The following is a 24,346-nucleotide window of genomic DNA, read 5'->3' on the forward strand; positions in this document are numbered from 1 at the left end:
ATTTCATCTACATTGAAAATGTGTTGTTTAGTGTAGCTAGCTTCATCAATAATTTTAGTTGGATCTTCTAGATAACTTGCTGCAGCTTCTACAACAGCACTTTCAGCTTCACCTTGTACTTTTATGTTATGGAGATGACATCTGTCCTTAAACCTCATGAACTAACCTCTGCTGCCTTCAGACTTTTCTTCTGCAGTTTTTCCACCTCTCTCAGCCTTCAAGGAATTGAAGAGGGTTAGGGCCTTGCCCTCAATTAGGTGTTAGCTCTTAAGGGAAAGTTGTGGCTACTTTGATCTTCTATCCAGACCACTCAAACTTTCTTCATAGCAACAAGAAGTTTGTTTTACTTTCTTATCATTCCTGTGTTCACTGTAGGGGCACTTTTAATTTCCTTCAATAACTTTTCCTTTGCACTCACAACTTGACTGGCACATAAAGCCTAGATTTCAGCTTAACTTGGTTTTTGACATGCTTTCCTCACTAAACTTAATAATTTCTAGCTTTTGATTTTTTTTTTTTTTTTTTTTGAGATAGAATCTCCCTCTGTTGCCCTGGCTGGGTGCAGTTGTGTGATCTTGGCTCACTGAAACCCCTGCCTCCTGGGTTCAAGTGATTCTCCAGCCTCAGTCTCCTGTCTCAGATACTCCCAGATACTCTGTATCTGGGATTACAGGTACTCAGCACCATGCCCACCTAATTTTTGTATTTTAGTAGCAATGGGGTTTTGCCATGTTGGCCAGGCTGGTCTCAAACTCCTGACCTCGGGTGATCTGCCCACCTTGGTCTCCCAAATTGCTGGAATTAAGTGAGAGATATGCAACTCTTCTTTTCACTTAAGCACTTACAGGCCATTGTAGTGTTATTCACTGGCCTAATTTTAATACTGTGGTATCTCAGAGAATAGGGAGGCAGAGGAGAGGGAAAGAGACAGGGGAACTGCCAGTTGGTGGGGCAGTCAGAACACACACAATGAAACTTAATAAGGTGAAGCACAATAAAATGAAGTATGTCTGTACTTATATTTTCCTTCTCCACAAAACATTTCCCTAAGGGGTGTGCATGTGTGAAAGATGGGCGGTGGGGAGGAAAAGAGGAGAGAGAATATTGAGTTATTGCAGGATCAACTTTGCTCCATGAACTTTGTAGGGGCTTTTACTTACTTACCCTTGCTGCCGTTCACCAGCAAATCTCAGTTTCTAGAAGGTTGAGAATTAATACAGTTTTGAGGACTGGCCCTAGTAAGGCAAATGTTTGAGGGTGAAAGAAACTCAGAGACGTTTGAGGCAATCACGTGCAACAGCTGGACTAGGTGCCTGGCAGTAGAAAGGTCACAAGGACTTAGGTGAGATGGCGTTATGTAATAAGAGATCTGACTGTATGTAACAGGGCACCTACTAAGTAGCAGGGATACTAACAACATAACCTACTGCCAGGAAAGAGAATGAGCAGGACCTCAGGGGAGAAAGCCCTTCAAGCAGCAGAGTGGTTCAGGGTAAATATTCCTCATCACTGGAAGGATCAGGAGACCAAAGGCCAGCTGCCAGGAATAGAAGATTAACCTAAACAGAGTAAGCCAGTACTAGAAGCAGGTAAAGGAGACAGGGAAGGGCTACAAGAATGCTTACATTAGACCTAGCACTTCAGCCTAACTGGCAGCAAAGATTCAAAGTGGGGTACTCACTGACTTTGAGACTTGAGAGGCTCACTGAATATGTATTCTCTCGAGATAGTAGAAGAGAGGGGCCTGACTGTATTCTGGCTTCTGTTAACTGGTTCTGTAGCTAAACTAAGCCTGTTAGAAGAGCTGGTCTTCAGATAAGCAACAGTAGGATAAAGTCAGCTTGGCTGTGAGGTGTTGTCAGGTATTGTAATTTATTCATAACAAATACATTGATTTTTCATGACCAATGACTAATTAGCATCAGCCTAAAGAGGTCTGTATTGTTGAAATTATAGAGATTTAAGGTGTCTTTCAGATGTAAGCCATGTTTTTTTCTGGGTAGTGGGAACAACAATCAATCAGGAAAGTGAAAACAGCATCAGTGGGCACCATCAGAGGCTACAATTTTTTTTGTACTGATTCAAACATATCTTTTAAAAATGATTAAGTATATAAAAGTATCTAAAAAGGATAAGATAAGAAATACGAGCTCACAAAGGGGGAATAAAAGTGTAGAACAGCCGAAAGGGTCCCTCAGTTTCAGGCCGAGTGTGAGAATAGGACACTCTAAAACACTTTAAAAATCTCTAAATACCCAGAGATTTCTTTGTTTTGGATTGTATTTTTCTTTTCTTTTTTTTTTTTTTTAAAGCTAAAGATGAAATGCTGTCATATTACAATTTTGTTTACTGGAAGCAAAATTGACCAAAAGAAACTGTCCTTAAACTGAAGTTTAAAGTTGGAACCTCATGAAAAGACAGTCTTTATAAATGATCAAGTTGGCATGTCAGGGTAAAAGACAGGAATGTAAGATTAGGCAAACCAGAATTTTCTCTGCTGTGATTGCCCTTGCTCTTAAGAGCTCGTTCTTTCTCTTTGACTATTAGCCCATGGCAGTTGACTCAACTAGGGAGGTCAGCTTCTCAGCCGCCCAAGTCTCAGGGAGAAAAGACAGAAACACGTAACCTGAAATGACACAGCTGCTGATGCAGATTGTTGCTCTGCTTGCTTATATTTTGAAGTATATCATGTGAGCTGAATTGCAAAGAATAGCATTCGACAGGGTGAAGGGTTGCATACACTGAAGAAAAGGCAAGATTCTTGGTGAGGCAAAAGTCTGAAGGACAAGTGCCTTTAGCATCAACTGAAAGTCTTACTGTATAATATGACCTCAACAAAATTGGACAGTGCTGCATAGTCAAGAGAGGGATAGCAAACTGAAAGAACTGATTTAGTGGTATTGCCATCTAGCTAGCTTACTTAGGAATTATTTCTGATGACTTTAATTTCAATAAAGCAGGACTAATTCCTTTATCCACATTTCCATCTATATCTTTGTTGGATGTTTGGGGATGGAACAGTCCAATAGTAAAAGGGAAGTAGATTCTTATGTGGCCTCAAGGAAACATTGTGTATTAGTATGGGACTGGATAACTAGTTATCTAATATCTAGTTACTTTATATATTTGAGCATAAATTTAACAATTAATGATACTGATTTAAGAGACTGATTTTGTCAATCAAATGACATTTTGGAGGTAGGTAAAAAAAAAAACTAAAAATAATCCCGCCTAGCTAATACAGTCCTTTTCTTGCTGTTGTTGTTGTTTTGAGACAAGTTCTCATTCTGTTGCCCAGACTGGAGTACAGTGGCGTGTTTATAGCTCACCACAGCCTTGAACTCCTGGGCTCAAACAATCCTCTTGCCTTGAGGTAGGCAGGACTACAGGTACACCACGATGCCCAGCTTTTTTTTCTTTCTTTTTTTTTTTTTTTGTAGAGACAAAGTCTCACTATGTGGCTCAGACTGGTCTCACACATCTGACCTCAATCAATCTTCCCTCCTTGGTTTCCCAAAGTGTTGGGAATACAGGCATGAGCCACCATGCTCAGCCAACACAGTATTTAACACAGTATTTTGCCTACAGAAATTACTCAAGAAATACTCGTTGAAACTGTAGCTCAATTTCCTCATTTTCCAAATGAATGTAATAATTTCCTCTATATAATATAGTGCTCTGCTTTCACAAAATGAGTTTAATATATGTAAAACAATTTTGAAAAATGAAATGAAACATTTTTATTAATACGTTCCGATTGAGTTTAACATTTATCCCATGCCTGCTATGTACCAAGTGCTCTGCTCATCTGTTTACTAGAATAGTGTGGATATGGTCTCTACTTAAAAGAAAAATAATCTTTTTCTCTTTAATTTACTTCGTCCCTGTTGAAGTTTTCATTGCCCCATTGATTTAAACTATTGACACGTAGATTGAAGCTTGTATACTTTGAACTTATCTTGTATTTTTCTTTGCTTCAAACTTTTGGTTCTCTGATTGGTTTTTAATCTCTGATTGGGCTGGGACCAGGTCATAATCACATGGAAGTTTCCTTCAAACTGCAGTCTCCTCTAAGATTCTGCAATATCCCCTAGGAGTGCTACCCCAATCCTATAATTACTGCAATATGAGTGGCTGTCATTTCCAGATGTGTTTCCTTCAGGTGTGTTTGAGGGTGGTCAAAATAATAGAGATCCTCATTCCTGATAGATCCTTGTTTCATGGTTAGAATGCACTTCACCTTCATCATATACTATGGTATCAATCATTAACTGCTATCATAGGAAATCTATTTATTCTTTGCCAGCACCATTAGAAAGACTTCATAAACCAGGTAAAAGTGCTTTCTCTTAAGGAGAAAATTTAAATGATGTTTTGTAGCATAAAGTGATGATATATATATTTAAAAATTTTCTAACCCCCAAATTCATTAGTTTCACCAAGTGCTTCCAGCCTCCATCTTAATCCTTTTCTTCTTTAACTTTAGACCCCAAATTAACTTCTCCAGAGCTCCCTACAATGTATCTTGTTTCTTGAGGGGGAAAAATAAACCCCCACCAAATTCCTGTAAAGGATACTTAATAAATAGTCATTACATTCCTTCAATAACTTTACCATTAAGCTTCTGTTGAGTTTGTGGCTAACATTTCAAAAATAATCTCAACTTTTTCTTCTTATTGCTGCTGAGTTGGGTGTGTCTTTCATTGTGGCTAGATGAGGGACATAAAATTAGTGGTAAAGACACAAATAACCAGAGAAATTTGATAATATGAAATAGTAATACAATCATATTTTCTTTGTTTATGATTAAAATTTAGGAATCTCTATTTAAATAATCTCGACTTATGAAGAGCAAAAATGTTTGCCTTTTGCACTATGAAAATTTTACTTTAAAGGTTATTCTGTTAAAGTTTTCTGTTTTAAAGTTTAGCTATATAGTTTTTGTTTTAAGAGTTTATAATTCTTGTTCTTGGGGGGAAAAGAGTTAGTATTACAAAATTCGTTTATATTAAACATGTCCTTTTTGCATGTGACCAAAATCATTGGTTCCTAGGTATGTTTTGCACCTGTTCATGTCCTATGATTTTAGTTCTCCATTCCTCATCTTTGAATTGCCACTGATTTCAAATCACTGTCTCCAAAACAATATAATGACCATTCTCTGTTAGTCTATCTTCAAAACATTCCCACTTGGTCCTATATTTTATCAGCCTTCACATTTTCCTGAAAATATCCCCTAAATGAACCACAGAGGATTCTGTGCTAAATGCCCAGGACCACAATTTGGGAATCATTACTCTATGTGACTGATTTCTCCCGAAACAAACACTTTGATCATTTAAAAATGATGACTCTTGCTGAGAGTACTAATGAGCAAATTCGTGCTTTGTGGTTTATACACAATGGAGGATTAAAAATGGGTTCAGAATTGGACTCCCTCTTTAGTCTTCCAAGGGGAACATTAGTGAGAGAGTTATTTTTAAAAAATTAATCCTATTTTGGCAGCTTCCCTTGATTTGAATATGAAATGGTGTTAAGTAGGTGACCAGTGAAATGACTTTCTCTTTTCTTTGTAGATGTCTGTAAACAGTGGAAATACGAAAATGTTTCTGTGGACTTTCTAGAGCCAAGGATCTAGTGGCCCCTCACCCGCTAATAACAGCCAAGAGATTATTTTGCAGCTCCTTTCACTTAGTGTCTAGAAAGATAAACATAGAGTTAAATAATAGCATGAATTTTTTTTTCTGATAAGGTGTGAAAGCAAATGTAAGCATTTCACTAGTTGACTATTTCTTGGGGAAGACTCATTTGTCTGTGTAAAATGCCTTCAAAGACCAAGAGGAAGCCAAGGCCACAGGGAATTAGAGAAGGGCTAGAGTCCCCACTTTCCTTTGCCTTCTCCTTTAACCCCGACTATGTTTACAGCCCTTAGAAGGTGCGTTAGGGAGTGAGTCTTCAATCTGAAGCCTTAAGAGCAGAAGGGTATGGCCTCTACTTTAAAAAGGTATTGTTCGGATAAAGAATGCAGGGGTTCTTTCGATGATAATACTAGCTAACATCATTGAGCACTTATTTCACACTGCCCTTGAAGTCACTTCAGAAGTATTAATCCATTTGATCACTCCACAACTCTAGGAAATAGGAGCTATTATTGTCTCCATCTTGTAGATGAGGAGACTGAGACACAGAGACGTTAAACGAATTGCCCTAAGCCACAAAGATGAGAGGTGCATGCAGTCTTTGAATCTACTAGTTGCTACCATTGTAATTTTGCAAAAATTATTCTCTGCTGAATCATACTTATAATTCTTTTTGTATTCCACTTATATTGAAGGATCTGATAGGGAAGTGGGACTTTTCATGATGTAAATTGATGGGTGAGAGCTCTCATTTATCCAATTAGGTGGGAGAATAGCCTGGTCCCTTTCTCTTTCTTTCAACCTTTTGAAGAAAAAGTTTCTTTTTAAAATGATACATTACATTGTAATCAATATTTATGTTTATTAAAGTTGTACATGAAGTTAAGACTTTAGTCTAGAAAACTTTTGATTCAACATAGCATTTCTCTGACTTCTCTACCTGTCTATTCATCAGTTCCCCTTCCTAGAGGCAACTGCCTTCAACAGCTTTGTTTTTTTTTGTTGTTTCTTTTTTGTATTAACCTTCTTTTCTTTTTAAATATTACGCATATACTGTTTTCCCTGATTTATCTATTCTAGGCATTATGCACTTTCCGTTACTATAGTTTAATATCTCGTTTACACCTCACAGCTTCTTCCCTTCCCTCTATTGTTTCATCATAGTTTTTCACAATTTTTAGTTCAATTACTAATTGACATTATTGTTATTTTCTAAATTTTTCCAACTATGTCAATAATTATATAAACATAAATTTCTTTGTATTCAATTTTCTTGGATGGAGTAAATGATTGCCTAAATTTTAATTCTACTTATATTTTATCATAACTATAGCTATTTTTCCAAAAATATCAACAAAATTGCCAAATTCCTATCTTTTTGCCAAACACTGAATTATTAAATAATGTAGTGCCTCCTTTTAAAAAATTTCTTCCCGTTGTTCTCCATCTGCTTGCTTAACACATCTTGAACTAAAGGCTCCATTGGCCTAACACGCAGTGCAGAACATGGAACTTCTTGTTGCCATGTTCCTATGTTTCTGTGTTCCTGTGCCTTATTTTTTTGTCATTATTATTATTATCATTATTATTATTATTATTATTTGTCTCCCAAGCTAGAGTGCAATGGTATGATCTCAGCTCACTGCAACCTCTGTCTCCCAGATTCAAACTATTCTCTTGCCTCAGCCTCCCGAGTAGCTGGGATTACAGGTGTGTGCCACCATGCCTGGCTAATTATTTTTTTGTATCTTTAGTAGAGATGGGGTTTCATCATATTGGCCAGACTGGTCTCGAACCCCTGACCTTGTGATCCACCTGCCTCGGCCTCCCAAAGTGCTGGGATTACAGGCATGAGCCACCGTGCCGGCCCCTGTGCCTTATTTCTAATGATTTTTTTTTTTTTTTCCCTTGGTCAAATCCTTCATTTTGCCTAAACACTTCCCCTAGTTGCTTCCAAACAAGAATATAGTGGAAATAAACACATTTAGTCCTTCCATATCAGGAAATGTCTTTACTTAATGCTATCATTTGATTGATAATTTAACAGATTATTTAATTATAGGTGGACAATATTTTCTCCTCAAATTTTGAAAGCATTCTTCTAGCCTCCAGTCAGTTTTAGAAGAGTCCAGTATGATTCTGATTACCAACTTTTTGTTGTAAGTGATTGTTCCCCCTTCCTCTCTCTTCCACATACACTATTTTTGGAAGATTTTACAATCTTTTCTTAGTCTCAGTGTTCTGTAACTATATGGTCCTTCTTGTTCATTTATTGTACAGGGCACTTGGTAGGCTCTTTCAGTCAGAGGCTCATATCGTAAAATTTGGAGACATTCTCTTGTACTTCATGTTAAATTCTTTTTCCAGCTATTAAAAAAAATTGTTCTTTTGGATTTTTCTGTTAGGTAGATGTTGAACTTCCTACTTTATTCTCTGATCTTTTATTTCTTTCTTTTTTTTTGTTGGAGACAGAGTCTCACTCCTCATTGCAACCTCCGCCTCTCAGGTTCAAGCGACTCTCATGCCTCAGCCTCCCAAATAGCTGGGATTACAGGCACGGGCCACCACACCTGGCTAATTTTTGTATTTTTAGTTAGGATGGGGTTTCACCATGTTGGCCAGGCTGATATCGAACTCCTGACCTCAAGTGATCCACCCATCTCAGCCTCCCAAAGTGCTGGGATTACAGGCGTGAGCCACCGCACCCGGACTTGATCTTTTCTTTCTACTCGTGTCTTCGCTTTTCCTGATATTTTTGGGTTAGCTATTTTTTCCTCCAGAAATTTACTTGATTTAAAAAATATATTTATATTTTTACTTTCCTAATGCCACTCTCATTTATTATTTCTGTTTTTATGAATCCTATATATTTTCTTATTTTAATTATGGTGCTAATAGTTTTTGTTCGCTTGTTTCCATCTGTTTCTTGTATTATTTCTGCTTACTTTGGGTTTCTTTCTGTTTGCTTATTTTGATATTCTTATTTCATTTCACAAATTTTTCTAAAGATTGTAAGCTTCATGAGAACAGAGGGTGTTTTATTTAGCACTTGAAACAGTACATTGCACATATTATTCAATGTTATTATTCATACAATAAATATTTCCTTAATTATTAGTTGTAAGTTAGTAAGTAGTTAATTTATAGTAACTCATATCTGCCTAGTCACATTTTTAAAAGAGGCATTTAAAATGCTGATTAAAATTTCCTTGTGTTTGGAGCAGGGGCACCGGACTTCTTGACTGACAGTCTTCTCTAAATCAATCACATTATGAAGCTGACTTTTCATTGGGGATATCCAAATTTTAGTGTCTGCAGGACCTGGGAGCCATTCACTTCTGCTAGAGAAGACTCCTCCAATTTTCTGGATGAAGGGATATATTTTTGCCTCTGACATATCTGGGAGGTTGACTGAGGATGGGGACTAAAAGTCTTGTTGCTAATGAGGTAGATTTTAATCCCCTGGTTTGCAGTCTCACACTCACCTCTTCCCTCTGCAATGCCAAGTGACCTTGAGTCTAGACTCTAGAAGCTTCCTTGTTTAATCTTGTCTCATGAAGGTCTGGGAGCCGTCAGCTGACTATTTGCAATGGGTGAGTAAGCCTGGGAGTCTAGCCTTTCTGAATGATGGCTGTTGCAGGCAGTCTTGACCGTATCTTCATGGTACCAGGCACTACCAAGTGATCAGCCTCTTGGATATTCTGTAGCGAAAGGCAAATTTGTTAACTTCTTTGTCATTAATACCTTCATCCCCACAACTGCACCCCGGGAGTGCAGGGGTGCAATCTCGGCTCACTGCAACCTCCGCCTCCTGGGTTCAAGCGATTATCCTGCCTCAGCCTCCTGAGTAGCTGAGACTACAGGCGCGCGTCACCATGCCCAGCTGATTTTTGTATTTTTAGCAGAGACATGGTTTCACCATGTTGGCCAGGATGGTCTCCATCTTTTGACCTCATGATCCGCCCACCTGGGCCTCCCAAAGTGCTGGGATTACAGGCGTGAGCCACCGCACCCAGCCCACCTATCTATATTATTATTTCTTCTCCAAGAAACATTTCCAATCAAAAGGTCAGGTTTTTTTCTTTAGAAGAGGAACATAAGCCCCAAGTATTATATATGCTACACAGGTCGAGGAACTAGTATCCAAAATAGGATCAGTTATTTCAATTAAAGACTCATTGTGGGGGGTCATTTTGAAAATTCAATCTTATTTCAGTAAGAGTAGATGTCAAAGCTCCTAAGAGAAATTATGGAAGTCCACCTGGAAAAGGCTTGCAACTGACTTGGTTCGTATTTTAAAAAGAATGATGTATATGTTTCTAACAAGGTATCTTAGGGTAAAGCTATTGAAGTTTGTGGTGAATTCAAATAAATAATAGGTCACATGTATAAAGAGGTACAATATAAAGGTTGAAAGGCCAATTCCAATATAGTGTTATACACTATGCTAAGTATTGCAGATTTAAAGATGAATAAAACATGCCCCTTGCCCTCAAGAGTCCCTTGATAGGACATCTGCTTTTCTTCGTTTTCAAGAAATTAGTTGTATGTGATTCTTACTGTTATAATCTTGGGATGTGACAAGTTGTGAGAGAAATGATTTATCAGGGAACTTTGATAGCTAAATCATACCACAGCAATCAGATTAATGAGTTTTGGATCAATCTAGTCATTCTTTTTTCTATTTTCACCAGAAACTCCTGAGCTAACTAACTCCCAATTTAGCTTCAAATAATATTTTTTCAACTATACCGATTTACCTCTTCTTTGACTAGTTCTCTTTTAGAATACATCTAAGTAAGTGGTGCTAACCTGGAGGTAAATGAAGGACCCATCTTTTATAGAAATGTGCTGCCTTGAAGAATTTTTTTGACAGAAAGAAATGGCAGACTTTCTCTTATAAACCGTATGTTCTTACATTTCTGATATCTGGAATCAACAGCTTGCCAGAAACATTTCCAATCAAAAGCCAGACTAACCCATAAAGGTGTCCAAAGAAGTCTGTTCTGATTACTGAAGATGTTGAACTAGTCTTGACTTCAAACAGTAGATATTTCTACACTTTAGTGGTATATGACAGCTCTATTCATTCCACAATGTCAAATTCTTTGGTTTTGGCCATTGGGTATTTATGCACTTCTGGCTAGGGAAGCAGAGAAGCCTAATTTGATTCTGGAGCCAAAAGTTTTTAGGCCCTGTTCCTTTGGAACTTGGACTGGAGAATGTTGGCACTGTATAAAGACTAGGACAGATCAAGTAGTCACACATAACTAACTGACTCAATAGAGCATATTCAGAGAGAAAGATCATGCCTACACATTGGATAACCATTCTCCAAGGCAGACTGACAACACCCTGAATTCAATCACCCCTAAATAAACACACAAGGAAAGCACAGCTTTAACATACCTTCCGGCACAGCTCTCCAATGCTGCCTGATTGGTTTTAGTGCCATAGGCCAGGCTGCAGATGCAGCCATTACTGTTGTTCTTACTTATGTCTGTCTGCTGTCTGCTAACAAGCATTCATATGCTTTGGATCATTAAAGTCACAACCTCCTATGCCAATCTATTCCTCTCCACGGGTTTGCTGTAGATTAGAAAGAGAGATGCTATTTCTGTTTCTTTTTCTTTCCATTAAGACCTCCAGTCAGGGTTATTTCTGAGGTCTGAATATCCTAGCTTGTACCCTTGCCCTCATTGAACATATAAATTGTGTTCCCATTAAGTTTGTTCTTTTTGCCTGATTTATTTCCCTTGCTGTTGTATGTGCCTTTTTAATGCAAGGCAAATGATTTGTGCTGGAACTGCAACAGACGAAAGTGCTGTAACTTAAGCTGCTTCCTGATGCCACTGCTATCTATGAGAGGTCTGCTGTACTTACACCCATGGTAAATATCTTCTGACAGACTCCAGGTGGTCAGGATTTTCACAATCCAACCCATTTCAGTGTTAGCACTTGTCATGTGGGGCTCTGTGAATTCTTCCCTTTCATCTTACTGTTGGTGGCAGGTTGGATACATTTGGACATACCTGTACAAGGCCACATGTGTCCACAGGTATAATCGAAGGTGGAGAAACACAAGTTTCTCTTTCAGGGAAGCACAGAGGACAGATATTGTACAAAGAAAAAAAGAAAAAAAAATTGTCACTTGTAGTATTATGCAGGCTGCCCATCTAAACCCATCATTGCCTGGCACCTACACACTAAGGGCAAGAATCCAGCCAACTTGTGAGTGGGCACCATGCCATTTGAGCAGATGGGCATGGAAGTCGGCAGCCAGTAGACCATGTATGTGCATCAACGGTGGGTGTTGAGGGCACGATTCCCAGAGGAGAATGTCCTAACAGCTGTCTGGCCTGAGCCAACATACTTACGACCAAGGAAAAGTGCCATCCTTCAATCCTGCTGAGTTGGATTAACCTTCAGAACTAAATCTGCTTTTTCGGCAGCAGAAGGTGAGTTTAGGGTCTCTGAAAATCTCAAAGAATAAGTGAAGAAAGGAAACTGGGAGGATACAATTATTCGCTATTGACTAACGATACTGAGGACATTCAATATGCTTATTTTAAATCTTTGACTGAGAACCTGTTAATTCTTGAAAGAATGTTATAATTGTTCAAAGCTTGGCTTCCCACAATGCTGTTAAAAGTGACCTTTCAACATAGGCAGACCATTTTCAGTGATTTAACACTTTTCCACCTTTGCATTAAGAAATAGTGATATATGAAGAAAGGTGTCAGTAGACTACTGACAGCTGACTGTGGGTAGATATCTTTGTCAAACTTGACATATAATGGATTAAATTAGATCTATCATGGATCAGAGCTTTCACAAAAGAGAATTTCTTCTTCAGTGATGGAACATACACTTGAAGAAGTAAGAAGTAAACTTCCTATTTCAACGAAAGCCTTTCTGGGCAATGAAAGAAACATTTTTATTTGAGACTGAAAATAAAGCCTGATTCTAATTTGTTAAGAATTTCCAGACAGTTAAACATCATTAAATTAGATAGAAATTGTTTCTGCCAAACATAGCCAAATGGTGATTTGATAATGATTTGTTTTACTTGGTTAGGAATAGGTAGATAATTTTAACATTCAGATCCTTAATTATTTTCTATGTTGCTTTCTTATGAGGTACTTGTGTGGTAGTTCTTGGTATTGTTTTCTGTTGTCTTAAATCTTTTTATTTTAAATATAACATATGACTTTAGTTGTGGAGAAAATATCAGTTTGATTCAAGATTATCCACCTACGTTTTCTTAATCTACTCCCTAAACTATTTCATTTTGTTTATATCAAGAGAGTAAGTGCTTATATTATTGGGAGTGAAAGAGATTAATAAGTTATTTTATCTGCTAATGGTAGGAACTATAGCTTTGGCTTTGATGAATTATATAATGTCTTAGATCTAATACCATTAGTAACATTATGAGTAGAATAAAATGTTTATATGTCTATTTTGGCCCTGAGTTTCTCATTATATCAATTTAGAAATTCATGGCTAAAAAATACGTGATTCTACAGAGAAAAACCAAGAAAATTATATTACTTAGGCATCTCTGAGTTTCTTGGCTCTGGTGGTTCTTATCTTAAAAGCCGATTTGAAGGCTAAAAATTGTGGTATGTCCAGGTTCCATGTGAATGACCCCTCTCAGTCTGAGAAAACTGTTAGAGAGAAACGATCTAGCGAAAATATACAAAAAAAATAGGGGAAAGCTAAAGGGAATGGTATTCAGCAATAAGCAAGAAAATGTGTGTATTATCTATAACTAATTTTTATTTAAATAGTAAGGTCACGACGCAGTTTGATTTTCTTTGTGGAACACATGTGTTTGGGACTAAATAAAGCAGAGAAAGAATATTGAGGAGTTAGAATCATTTTAGCAAACGCTTCCCTTTGGCTATCTGGGATATAGGAAAATGTGGTTGAAGCTGAGTTAAAGTCAGCTAGACTTGTGCCAGGAGCGAGAGGCTGGTGGGCACTGCAGGTGATGCAGATGTTTATTTAAAAAAATCCACACATTTTTTTAAAAGCTGATAAACTTTTATTTGTCCTCAAGAAGGTTTTTGAATCATTTCCTTTCATTTTGTGCCAGGGATAAAAAAGAAAATAAGAGTGTCAGATTTCTGACTGACAATAATAAACAATCAAAAGAGGCTTAGGGAAGAGCCCCCCTCCCCCCCAAAAAAGAGAGAATATTTGCTTCTGAATGTCCAGTATGGCAATTGAATGATATTGTGGGCAGATGGAGGAAAGTGGAATTGTGAAACAATTTACTTATCATACATTAATAAGGAACAGAACAGAAAAATTGCGTCTTTCTTTCATTTATGACATTGGCTCCCACTAGGATTACGAAAAGATGCATTTAGGTAGTGTTTGAATAATTGTGGGACATGGATAAATTTTACATGTGTCCACAAATAGTTAAAATTAGAAGATTAACTGTAAAGAAAAAAAAAGCTTCACTAACTTTCCTTAATTCCTGATTGTAATAGCTTTAAGAAATAGAATTTGGCAAAACAAATGAAGATTTGAATGTAAGAATTGGGATACACCAAAAAAACTTTTAAGAAACTGTAGAGATAAAAACTAAACTTAATCACAGATTTATTGCTGCTTTTCATCCAAGTATCCAGGGACGTTGCTAATGGGAGGTACGCCTCAGAAACGTACATGTCTGTGAAAATGTTGGAACAAACTAATGCTTTTCTTCAAGTGATTTTATTTCAATTCTAAGCCACAAGATATAAACTTTCATCAAAAATGGGAATCTATTTAAAATCAGAGCTATGAGGAATGTTTCATGTTTATGTATAACTTTCATAGTAGACCCTCCTACACACGGAAAATAATATGCCCAAATTCTGTTATTTTTACAGTATGTAATATATCACATACTAATCCCACCCATCAGTTTCATATCCTTTAAATAGATAAAAATGAAAAAGGAATGGAAGAAAAAATGAAGACACTTTGAAAAACTGACTTTTTAATTCCTCTTTTTGGAGAAAAAGATATCCGAAAAACTTAATTATGATCCATATCCTAATAAGAACAAAGAGGAATTTGAAGGAAAATACGCATTATATATTCAGAATACTATCTTTTTTCTTTTTGCTTTGCACAATTAGGAAGCTAAGTACCTGGGGAGGGGAAGAACAGAAGTAGAAAGGGAGAGAGTCGTGGGTGGTGATAAATAAGGAAAAACACAGATTTTCAGTAATACTAGGTTCAAAATAATCCAAGTCAGAAGAATTTTATATTTCAAGTTTTTTCAATGGTAGTTACAAATCATTCCTATTTGCAGGACGTGATAATTCAATAGGAAATAGTGCCATTGAAAACAAGATTGCCCACACGCAGTAAAAGATAAGGTTGGACTCTTTTTTTCTCCCCAAAAGGGTTACCATCAGTTCAAATATTTATCAGGAAAACTCAGTTGCTTAATATGCACAATATTGTAATAAAAATAATTTAAGACATAATTATGCCACCTTGAATGAAACTCTTAATAAACAGATCAGAGAAACAGAATTGTCAGGGCCCCTTTTCTTTTTCTAAAATATTGCAAGTAAATTAAGAGTAGGAATTCACAAAATTTTTCAAGTGGGAATTTTAGCATGATATTGAAACCAACATTCCATCATTTATAAATATAAGAACTAGCAAAATAAATGAGGCTGTGAACATTTAATTATGCAATAGACATATATACATGTTCTCTTCTGTTTAGAGGGGGGGCCTATATACTATATAAAAACATTTGGAAACAAAATAAAAGAGACACGCATAAACATAATACATTAAAGCTTCTCAGAAGCTTTACAGAAATGCTTCTGTTTTTGAGAGAAAATAATTTATTGAAATAAAGTTGTATCAAGCTACTGCTAATATTATTCTTCTATTCAAGTTTTCAAAATTCAATAATTAATGAACAATTCTAGCAAAAGCAAAAAGGATTGAAGATCAAATGTTGGAACCCTCCTTTGTCAGCATTCTGAAACTTAATCTAAGCAACTTGAAGAATAAAATGTAGGGTTTTGATATCAGATACATTTTAAAAGTTCTGAGATTTTTGAGGAAGAATTTAAACTACTGTTTAAAATGAAATTCTCTCTGCAATACTGGTAGTAGAGATTTTATAACACAAACAAACAAGTATATTTTGATCACCTACTATTAGAAATTACTGACATATGGATGTACTAAATGTGAAATGTTTTCTGGGTATAAATAAATGGTTCATAAGGACATCCAATGTTTTAAGCTGGAATATTTGTCAAGAGCATGTCCCATAATAATTTGTAAAATTGTCAGATAATAATAATGATAAGCTATTAATCGATATCTATATAAGTACTATAACATTTTCTGTTATTTATATTATGGCTTAGGAGAGACTTTTTTCCCTTCAAACTTACTTGATAAGATTTTGGTTGACCCAAGTTTTCTTTATAATTATTATTTCAATTAAGTATGTTATGTTAAGACAACCTGAAATATTTTAATTTTTGCTGATATCCATGCAAAACAATTAAGCCATTTTGGATCCAGAATTTCCTAAGTCATAAGTCTCAGTCAACATAATCTGATTTGGAGTGATCACATATTTCTTTGTCTAATGCTTTACTGAGAACAACATTAAAGCAAAAGACAGGTGATGAAAGCTCTCTTTTTTCAACATCTTCATAACCTGGTTGAAAATGATAGATTGGCTAGTTTATTGATTTAGGAATGATCAGCAATACTACTTCCCCTAAAGGAGTATTAAGATGATTCACAACAAATTTGAACCTGATTTCTAGCATCCTGTATAAATGTGTACAAATTCATAAGTCTGACTCTAAATTCTACCTTAGAAATATCTTTTTATGCACATGGAGGCTCTCAACTTTGTAGTTCCCCAAGAATGTAGTGACTGCCTACACACACACACACACACACACACACACACTTATATTGCTGGAGGAACAATAAAGTGTCATAGTTGAGCTTATTCCTAGATCTAGGTTAAAATACTACCTATGCCTTTCATTAGCTATGGATTTTCAAAGTTACTTAAACTGTGTTTACACTTCGATACTTATAAAAATGGTTAATATTATTAACCTTTTAAGGTTTGGGTGAGAATTAAACATGCTAATAAATGAAAAACATAGAGAACCATGCCTGGCAGATAATAAGTACTCAATATATGTTAGCATACAATATTATCTTTGTATAAATTTCTCAATTTGCATTCTTATTTGTACCATGGACTCAATGGGCCCCTTTAAGGGTGAAATAAGTATGTGCCCAGTTTCTATTTTGAGTCTTCTTATTTAGATTTGTTTCCCAAACTTCAATCATTCACTTGCTATGTTTGTGAGTTTTTTCCATATTTCATACCATAAATTACTTATTTAATTATATTATTTAAACTTAAATAGCTTTATTTTAAAATAAAATAAATTCATACCACTAGTAAATGGTTTTGGTGTGATACATTTTTCTATGAAACCTTAGGATTTTATAAATCATTACAATGAAAACACTCATCCGCTAAAATAATCTCTCATGCTCCTAATAATATGTACACCACACATTTCCAAACACTGCTTTAAATAAAAGCTTTCTATAGGTGAGTGGAAAGGAATATTAAGAGGCAAGTGGGTCTGTATGCCCATAAGAATTTAGTAGTGGTCAGATGAAAGACGGCATGGAGCTAGCCATAGAAGAAATGGTGCAACTGACATAGTTAAAGGCCAAGTGCCCACTCATCAATATTGTGGAGACATTTACTTGCTACTTCTCTAACACTTAAAACTTGAGTTTCTTTACTTTCCAGGAGAATTACTTTTGTCCTAAGAATGGGAATCTAGTTGGGTTTTAAGGAAATAGAACAGGAAAACTCCTTCCATCTTGGAACTCTTCGACTCTTGAAAGTTAAATATAAGACGTACGTATGAAATTTTCAGTGGAGAGTATAAATCTTAGTATAATGAGTAGTAATTAAGAGTAGTACATTCTAAATGTATAGCAAGATAAAATAAATTTCTGTTTTTAAAGAGGTTTAGATACCAAATGCATATATTCTTTCACTCCTGAGAAGAAGCTGAAGTATCAGTGGATAATTAATAAGTGTGAATTTTGGGTTTCTACGATCACTCCCATTAACTAAGTATTCTGCCCTCAGTTTCCTCATGCATAGACCTTTCATTTAGACGTTAATTGAGCATCAACTATGGGTAACATATTTAAGGTAATGCCAGCAGCTGTAAAATCCTCTAAAATAGATGATGGTTCCAAAAAATAGAAGCTTATTTCTCACTTATGTAATAGTTAGATGGAAGTTTTCTTCAGGAACTCCCTCTGCAACTTTTCTCTTAAGTATAAAATTATTCCACAATAAAAATTTACTAAAGAAAACAAAGTGAGCTTTACTGGCCTATGTATGGTTTCCCCACATGGTGATTCAGCGCCCAAACTCCTTCCATCTTGCAACTTCATCCCTCTGTAGGGCCTTGTTCATTGTTTTCCCAGCCAGGGTATAAGGAAAGAGAGGACATGGAGGGGCAACACTCCCTGGTTAATAGCCTTAGCCAGGGAGTGGCTGGCATTGTTTCTACTCACATCCCTTGATCTGAACTAGTCACATGGCCACTCCTAACTGCAAGGTAGGCTGAGAAATGTAGCATCTAGAAAAGAGGATACAATTTTGGTGAACGGCCATACCCTTCACCATATAGCCGTTTACACCATCCATCCACCTCCCCAACGGACACAGCCTAAAGTCCCATCCAGTTACAGCATCAAGCTCAAATTTCAGAATCTCTGGTGATAAACAGCTCTCTCCATAAAGTCCAGGTTTTACGGGAGGGGTGGGGAGACAGCCCAGGTAAGTGATTTAGAGCTTGAGATATAAGCTCTGTCCCACTTTCCCTACCACGTCCAATGGACAACAATGGAGCAAGAACTTGGTACCTGGGAAAAACAAACAAAAACCTTTCTCATTTGTCAAAGGAAAAATAGGTAAACAGCCAACAGTCACTGGACCAAAACAATAATTGAATCCTGCTGGCCAGTCTCTGTGAGACAACTTCCCTCAAAGTCGAGACAGTCCCCGGCTCTCCTTTCTGAAATTCCCCATGGCCACTGTTCTCCAGGGTTTCTGGCCCTGCTTTCTGGAGTCTGTTCCTTCTCAATTATCTTCCATAGGACACCTGTGAAGCGAACATTGGGGAAAATTATCTCCTTGGATTTTTACTTTCTTCATAACCCAGTTTTCCTAGAGCAAATGTGGGGTTCCAGGTTGTATAGAGTTGTGGAATTTTTTAGGCCAGGATTCTGATTTTTTTTTTTTTTTGGTAGAACAATTCTCTCAAAATCTTCACAGACATTGATCTAATTCCTTCAGTCAGTTGTATGTGCCAGTAACCAGAACCAAAAACAATAAAGTCCTTTCCTAGACATAGTACTCAGGTCTGCTTTATTTCTTTAATTTCTTACACTTATCTCTCTTTCTCTCTCTTTCTCTTTCTCTCTCATCCTCCTCATGCCCCTTCTTCCCTCCTTCTTTCTCTCCAAGTAAATATGAAACAATATTAATGGGAGTTTCTGATTAAATTATAAAACAGTGTAAGATTTTATTATAAATTCTCTTTCTCTTTATGTTTTATTGTAGAATCTGTCTATTATGCTTCTTCAGGAAAAAGAACATTAAGATTTATTTTAATTTGTTCTAAAAGCACATAAAAAGTGTGATTTTTGAGTATTTAAACACATCTGGTTACTAATAGAAGACATGAGACTTAATAGAATGTTGATCCTGAAAAAGCTGAGCTCACATCATCAACAAAAAAAAATTTCAATATGAAATATTTTGTCCTAGTAACAAATCACCTTGAAACATAGAGGTGTGAAACAATGTTTTTGTCATGCTTAGAGTATGTCCAAAAATTTAGATGAAGCACAACAGGAATAGCTTGTTTCTACCCCACGATATATTTGAGTTCTCTTCTGGGACATTTGAAGTTTAGGGGAAACTCAATGGCCAAAAGGCAATCATCGGGAGTTCTTTTTTTTTAATTTTTATTTTTTTTTAGAGTGGGGTCTCACTCTGTTGCCCAGGCTGGAGGGCAGTTGTGTGATCATAGCTTACCGCAGCCTCAAAATCCTGGCTCAAGTGATTCTCCCACTTGAGCCTTTGGGGTAGCTGGGGACTGACTATAGGTGTGTGCCACCATGCCTAGCTAATTAAAATTTTTTTTTTTTTGTAGAGTTGGAGTCTCACTATGTTACCCAGGCTAGGACTCTTTTTAAATTTAATGTTCCATTTTTAATTATTAGGGGTACATAATGGGCATATATATGTACGGGGTAGTGTGATGTTTTAACACACGTCTACAGTGTATAATAATCAAATCAGGGTAATTGGGGTATTCACTAACCCGAGCATTTATCATTTCTTATTTCACGTGTTCTCACTCATTTGAGGGAGCTGTAAAACAATTGATCTCATAGAGATAGGGAATAGAATGATGATTACCAGAGCCTGGGAAGGATAGAAGACTTCTTTATACTCACAAGCTTGGTGGTTGATGCTGGCCGTCTGCTGGAACCTCAGCCTTTCTATCAATCGGAAACCTATAAGGCTTTCCTTGTGCTTACTCTGTGGGTGTGATTTGGGTTTCCTCCAACATATTTTCCAAGAGTGAAGGTTCTCAGAGGACACAGGAGAATGTATGACATTTTTGTGTTCCAATCTTTGAAGTCATAGAGTGGAACTTCTGCTGTACTTTTTTATTGAAGCAGGCATAAGGTCTGCCCAGGTTCACATGAGAGAACACAGACTTCAACATTTGAAGAAAGGGGTGTCAAGGTTACATGGTAAGAAGAGAATTGGGTTTGAGATATGCTTGCAGCCAGCCATCTTTGAGTATGTATTTTATTTAAATTAGTCAATGTCCAAAACATTTACTTCTCATTTTATATCTACTTAATTCACATGCTTGAATAACACTGAATTGGTTATTTTATGTGTATTCTTACTAAACTCTATCAAGAAAAATTATGTAATAATATCCAATGTCAATATATTTGCAGATATCCAGACACAGAAGGAATCATTCACAGCATATCTTGAAAGATGTCATTCCTCCATTGGAACAACTGGTGAGTGTTTAAGTCATTATATTCTTCATCTACTGATACAAAATAAATTGCCACAAAACTCAGCAACTTAGAACAGCTTAAGTTATTATCTCATTTTTCTGTGGGTCAGGAATCAGGGCATCACTTAGTAGAGGGATCTAGCTTGGAGTCTCTCAAAACGTTGCAACAAAAGCATCAGCCAGAATTGGGATCTCATTTGAAGGCTTGACTGGGGAAGGTCTGCTTTCAAGCTCACTTATGTGGTTGTTGGCTGGGTTCAGTTCTTCCAGGAATGTTGGCCAAAGGCTGCCCTTATTTCCTTGCCACAAAGATTTCTCCAAAATAACAGCTTGCTTTTTCAAAGCATCCAAGATGAGAAGGCAAGAGGGAGAGTTTGCTAGCAAGATGGAAGTCAAAATCTCTTGTAACCTAATTGTAAAAGCAATACGCCATCAGCTTTGCCACATTCTTTTGGTTAAAAGTAAGTCATTAAGTCTAGTTCACACAAGGGGAGAGGATTACATAAGGATGTGAATAATAGGAACCAGAGACTACAGAGGGCTTATTGTAAATGTTGATAGTTTTTTTGTTATTGTTGTTGTTGTCTTCAAAAAAAAATTAATCGACTCAACATCCGTAAGAATGGCACTTTTTTCCATGTTTTTGTGTATTGTTATATCCTAGTGACAAAAAGAGTACCTGAAATATTGTAAATAACATGAATGAATAAAGTATTATATATATCTTAAAAACACATAAGACCAACCTTTCTGATATGTTCTGATACTTCTTTCTTTTAATGACCTCTTTTTTGATAAATACAATGTGCTTTTCCTCTATACTCATTCAACTTGTCTTTCCTGCTATATTTCATATTGGTCAATATGCTTCCAGTCTTATTGGCTTACAGGATATTGCACTATGATTACTGCATTCCTGTCTATCTCTAGCTATTTCATCCCTCTTATCTTTGGGTTATCCCACCCTTAGCACCAACAATAATTTCTTTTTTTACTTCAGTGTTCCTGTTTTCTATTGCTTTTCATGTTCCAGATCCCACATCCCCACTCCAGCTATTTCTCCTTACTCTGCTTTACTTTAGGATAAGAATTTCTCCAAATAATTGTCTACCTTTGCTGTTTCCAATTTCTGCCCTCCCTTTGTCTCTTGAACTAACTCTATTTAGGCTTTTATCTCAATCATTCACCTCTTATCCAGGTCACCGATTGCCTCCATGTTGTTAAATCCATCAGTAACTTCTCAGTTCTCTCTTCAATAGGTCTATGTGAGCATTTAACCCAATTGATAGCTCTCTTCTTGAATCAATTGCCTAGTGGGTACAATGCTCACTATTTGGGTAGTGGGTACACTAGAAGCCAAACAACCACCAGTATGCAGTATATCCATGTAACAAATAAGCACATATATCCCCTGAATCTAAATTTTTTATTAAAAAGAAACATTTTCCTCACATACTACCAGTAACCACTTTCTCATGGCTCTCCAATTAGCTGGAGAGCCACCTCTTTTCAATCCCCTTTACTGGTCCCTCTTCATTTTGGAGCTCAGTTTTTATTTTTTATTTTTTCTCTCTGTAGGAATTTCCTAGGGCATCTCATTCAGTGTTGTAGCTTTAGACCATGTAACACTAGCCAGTTCTAAATTTCTATTTCCAGCATGGACCACAGCTTTGAACTTCAGTACTATAAATTCTGGCATTTTTACACACAGTTCTAATATACATCCTAAACTTAGCATATCTGAAACTGATCCCGATTTTTGCCCAAACCCGTTCTCCATTTCACAAGTCTTCTCCATTTCACAAGATGGAGAAGCACCTCCAGGTGCTTCAGTCAAAACACTAAAAGTCATCTTCCCTTGTTTCAGTCGTAACATAAATGAACACCAAAGAACCCAGTTTGCTCTGTCTTCAAAATATACCCAGAATCAGTTCATTTCTCACCACCATTACTATCATCTGTCACCCAGTTTATTGAAATAGTCTCCCTGTTTACCCACTTTCGCTTTCTACTGTTTATTTTCAACACAACAGTGGGAGTGATCCTGTTAAAATGTAAATTAGATTTTGTTTCTTATCTTAGTCAGTCTGTTACTACAACAGATACCACAAACAAGGCGGCTTTTAAACAACAGAAATTTATTTCTCATAGGTCTAGAGGCTGGAAGTCCAAGATCAGCATTCCATTCTGGTCAGGATCTGGTGAGGGCCCTCTTCTGGGTTGCAAACAGCTGATTTCTCCTTGTATCCTCACACGGCAAAAAGAGGGCAAGAGAACTGGGGTCCCTTTTAAAAAGGCATTAATCCTATTCATGAGAGCTCCACCTTTATGACCTAATTACCTCCTAGTAACATTACATTGGAGTTTAGGATTTCAACATATGAGTTTTAAGGAGAAACAAACATTCGGTCCATCTCACATCACTCCTTGACTCAAAATCCTCCCTGGCTTTTAGTCTACCCCAGCTAAATGCTAAGAAACATCCAATGGTTCACTAGGCCCTAGAAGACTCATCGACCTCCCCAGTCTCACCTCTCCCTTTCTTCTCCTGTCTCCTTCTGCTCCCATGAAGCTGATACCTCTTCCTCTGCCCGGCCATTCCACCTGCTTTTGCCTCTATCTCTTACAAAATAATTTATTTGGTGCCCAGAATTTTGGATATCTCATATGTTTCTTTGCTTTACACCTCTGCTCTGATATCACCTTTTTAAATAGGTCTTCCCTAATCTCTCTTAAAAAAAAAAATGAAACAAAAACAAACAAACAAAACCCATAGTGGCCAGGTGTGGTGGCTCATGCCTGTAATCTCAGCACTTTGGGAGGCTGAGGAGGGGGCTCACTTTAGGTTGGGAGTTCAAGACCAGCCTGGCCAACATGGTAAAACCCCATCTTTACTAAAAATATACAAAATTAGCCACGTGTGGTGGCACTCATCTGTAGTCCCAGCTACTTGTTAGGCTGAGGCAGGAGAATCACTTGAACATTTGGGGTGGAGGTTGCAGTGAGCCAAGATTGTGAAGAGAGAGATAAAAAAAAAAAAAAAAGAAACAGAAAGGAACCTACAAATGAACAAACAAGAAACCACACCATTTCCATGTACACTTCTGTTACCTTAATTTACTCTATAGACCTTACCACCAGATGGCATACTACAGCATTTATTTTTGTTAGTTTGTCACTCCATTAGAATTTTAGTTCTATGAGGGCAAGGACACTGGTCTCCTGTGTTCATTACTTCATTCCCATGACTACAATAATTGCTGGAACATGTTAGGGACTCAGTAAATATTTGTTGAATGAAGGCATAATGAAAATTTAATGGCTTTTGTTTTCACTTCCAAGCTTGTGATACACAGGTCTATGCTTGTAACCTTTCTCTCCTGTGAATTAGTCATTTGTTCTAGGATGTCATCTCTATCATCACAGAAATGAAATCCCTCAAGTTGAACCCTTCATCAGTGCCTTCTCAAACTGATTCCCTCTTTCCATTGAGCCCACCTCTATTAGTAGCAAACATATATCTAGGATGAGAACACATTTTCTTTA

The 24,346-nt window shown here is 36.7% G+C and overlaps 1 protein-coding gene across 6 annotated transcripts in view; it reads left to right on the plus strand.

The window, feature by feature from the left end:
- Nucleotides 1-24,346, plus strand: part of ARHGAP15 (Rho GTPase activating protein 15) — a 638,999-nt gene that overhangs the window by 52,022 nt on the left and 562,631 nt on the right. For all 6 annotated transcript variants that reach the window (XM_001157299.6, XM_063790436.1, XM_016949756.3 and 3 more), the window contains exon 3: nt 20,733-20,801. In XM_001157299.6, coding sequence (XP_001157299.1) covers nt 20,733-20,801 — 69 coding nt within the window. The remainder of the gene's footprint in view (nt 1-20,732; nt 20,802-24,346) is intronic.

Source organism: Pan troglodytes, chromosome 13 (genome assembly GCF_028858775.2).
Source record: "Pan troglodytes isolate AG18354 chromosome 13, NHGRI_mPanTro3-v2.0_pri, whole genome shotgun sequence".
NCBI classification, from domain to species: domain Eukaryota; kingdom Metazoa; phylum Chordata; class Mammalia; order Primates; family Hominidae; genus Pan; species Pan troglodytes.